The sequence below is a fragment of the Mandrillus leucophaeus genome, unplaced genomic scaffold, assembly GCF_000951045.1.
Source record: "Mandrillus leucophaeus isolate KB7577 unplaced genomic scaffold, Mleu.le_1.0 Scaffold202, whole genome shotgun sequence".
Taxonomy (NCBI): Eukaryota; Metazoa; Chordata; class Mammalia; order Primates; family Cercopithecidae; genus Mandrillus; species Mandrillus leucophaeus.
Genome location: NW_012102055.1, coordinates 3373912 through 3376655, shown reverse-complemented (window position 1 = coordinate 3376655; position 2744 = coordinate 3373912). Strand labels below are relative to the sequence as shown.

Here is a 2744-nt window from a genome sequence, read left to right as displayed (position 1 = left end):
GGGGGGTAGAGATGGTGGTCTCCCTATGTTGCCCAAACTGGTCCCCAACCCCTGGGATCAAGCAATCTGCCACCTCGGCCTTCCAAAGTTATGGAATTACAGGCGAGAGCCACTGCACCCGGCCAAAATGTTTTTAAACGCCTAATGCTGGACACATGTACTTTCAGGCCACTGATAGCTTCATCACCAAATGTAATCTTCAGCATAGTTTTTACACAACAACTTTACTGATATATAATTAACATATCATACGATTAACCCCCTTAAAAGATACAATTTAATGTTTTTTAGTACATTCAGATTTGTGCAACCAGCACCACAATCAATTTAAAAATATTATCATCCACAAAAGGAATCCATACCTTTGGCAGTCATTCCCCATCTCCCCAACCCTTCAGCCCCTAGTAACCACACTGATCAACTTAATGTCTCTATACATTTCCAGCATATTTTTCAAAGCTGAGAAACTTTCCTCCCTTTGCGCCTAGTAACTGGAAGATTTTAATACGCTTTGACTGCTAAAAGTCCTGAAATTGCTCGCCATATATCATGAGGGACAGTAGTACTGAAGCATCACTCTTTAAAAATCACCAGAGTCTCTGAAAATCCACCTTGCATTTTACACAGATTCTTCCAATTCCGAGTATAGGGACGGCCCTATGCAGTAAATGACTAAGATTTAGGTAACAATATTTACAAGGTATTAATAATTCCTGGCGTCTAGTTCTTTGCAGATTTCATTTAACAAACGGCTGTTAGCACCCGTTTCAATTAGTTTTGCAGAATAAATCTGGGGTTTACAGAACATGGAGGTTGTTTCGACGACCCCCGGGGAACTCTCCACCGAAGGCCGTGTGTCCCGGGGCAGGCCCCGCCGAAGAGCCCTACCTGATGACTTCGCCATTGTCCGGTTGTAGTAAAACAGTGAGCCCAACACAGACCAGGCGCCGATCCCGTAGACTACCGACATCCGCCGGTACCAGGCCGTGAACTCTCTTTTATACATGGGTACGCCGGCGAGTGCCTCGATTCTCGCAGGCCCACGGCGGAAACTCGACTTCCGCTGAGGGAATCGCTGCCATCCCTGCCGCCGGAACCATCAGGGAGCCGCCAGTTTTCCGCGTCCGCTTCCGGCTCTGCCCCGATGCATCTTGGGGCCTGTGGTTCGGAAAGTTGTTCCGGTGTCCGGACTTTCGGGTGCAGAGCTGTGGGCGTGCGATACTTCTTACCACGTGACGAGGACTAAATGACAACTTCTTAGAGGAGAAGCTTCTCACTTACAAAATTGTAATGCCTTCATGGGCTCCAGACGGTATCTGAAAAGGTTACTTCCAATTCCTCTTCCAGTTTTCAGATTTGCAGGGATACCGCTTGTCTCTCCCCGCAACTCTTCTTTTCCCCCATTTTGCTTTCCAGAACTCTGGGTGAACTTTAAGTACCTCCAAGCCAAAGCTAATCCCTCCGCTAGGCTCTGGGTCTTTTTTCCTGCCTCAGGGGCCTTTCGCCTCATTGACACCCTAAGCCCTCCCCCATCTTCATTACTGACGTTTATCATTCATACAAACGTGCCCATGTCTCAAAAACAATCTCCTTCGACTCCGTCCAGCTCCAGCTTTTGTCTTATTCATACATTTTTTTAAGGCAAGATGCCCTCAATAGACTGAAAAACTTAACACACTGAAGAGCAAGTGTGATGTGCTTGGCACAAGGCAGGATCGGTAAATTGACATTAAGTACTTTTCAGCCATACTCAAACTTGGTTTCGGAAGCATTTGCCACCACTGACCCCACCTGCACCTTTCATGGCTTCAAAAACATCCTTTTCCCTGGTATCCTTCAGGGTTCTTTTCACCTTGCCCACCCTTTAAAAACTGATGTTCTGCCCTACAGTAATATATATCCACAAAACTTAACTCTGAATGGATCACTCACTTAAATGTAAAAGCTAAAACTATTTAATATAAGCCTAGAAAAAAAAAAAAGAGAATATGTTTGCCATCTTGGAATAAGCATAGATTTCTTAGAATAAAAAAGGCATCCCAGGCCGGGTGGCTCATGCCTGTAACCCCAGCTCTTCGGGAGGTAGAGCAGGGAGGATTGCTTGAACCCAGGAGTTCCAGACCAGCAAGGCCATCATAGTGAGACCCCATCTCAGTTTATATATATATACATAAAGCAAAAATGGATAAATAGGGCTTTTTAAAAAAATAACGTTTTTGTTCTTTGAGGGTCACAGTTGAGAAAATGAAAAGCCAAGCTACAGAATAAAATATTCACAATAACATATATCTAACGAAGGACTTGAATCCAGAATATATGAGGACCCTTTACAATTCAGTTATAAAAATACAACCCAACTAAAAACCAGGCAATAAATTTGAATAGAACAAAAGAAGATACACAAATAACCAATAAGCACAGGAGCATCATTAGTCATCAGAGAAATGGACATTAAAACAATACAATAAGAGACTATTACACACCTACTAGAGTGGCTAAAATCAGACTGAGAATGCCAAGAGCTGTAAGGATTTGGAACAATTGGAACTTTTATTGATGGGAACATAAAGTGTTACAATCTCTTTGCAAAACTTAGTATTTAAAAAGTTGAACATATGCCTACCATATAACCGAGGCATTCCATTTCTAGTTATCCACGAGAAATGAAAACCTTTGTCTACACACAGCCATGTACATGAATGTTCATAGTTTTATTCTTTTTTTTTTTTTTTTTTTTTTTTTTT

The 2744-nt window shown here is 42.6% G+C and overlaps 1 protein-coding gene across 1 annotated transcript in view; it reads right to left on the bottom strand.

The window, feature by feature from the left end:
- Positions 1-1404, bottom strand: part of LOC105539318 — a 3155-nt gene extending 1751 nt beyond the window's left edge. The window contains exons 1-2 of the mRNA XM_011979535.1: positions 1369-1404; positions 889-1084 (exon numbers count right to left, since the gene is read on the bottom strand). Of these exons, the coding sequence (XP_011834925.1) occupies positions 889-1084; positions 1369-1404 (232 nt within the window). The remainder of the gene's footprint in view (positions 1-888; positions 1085-1368) is intronic.
- Positions 1405-2744: the final 1340 nt, after the last annotated feature.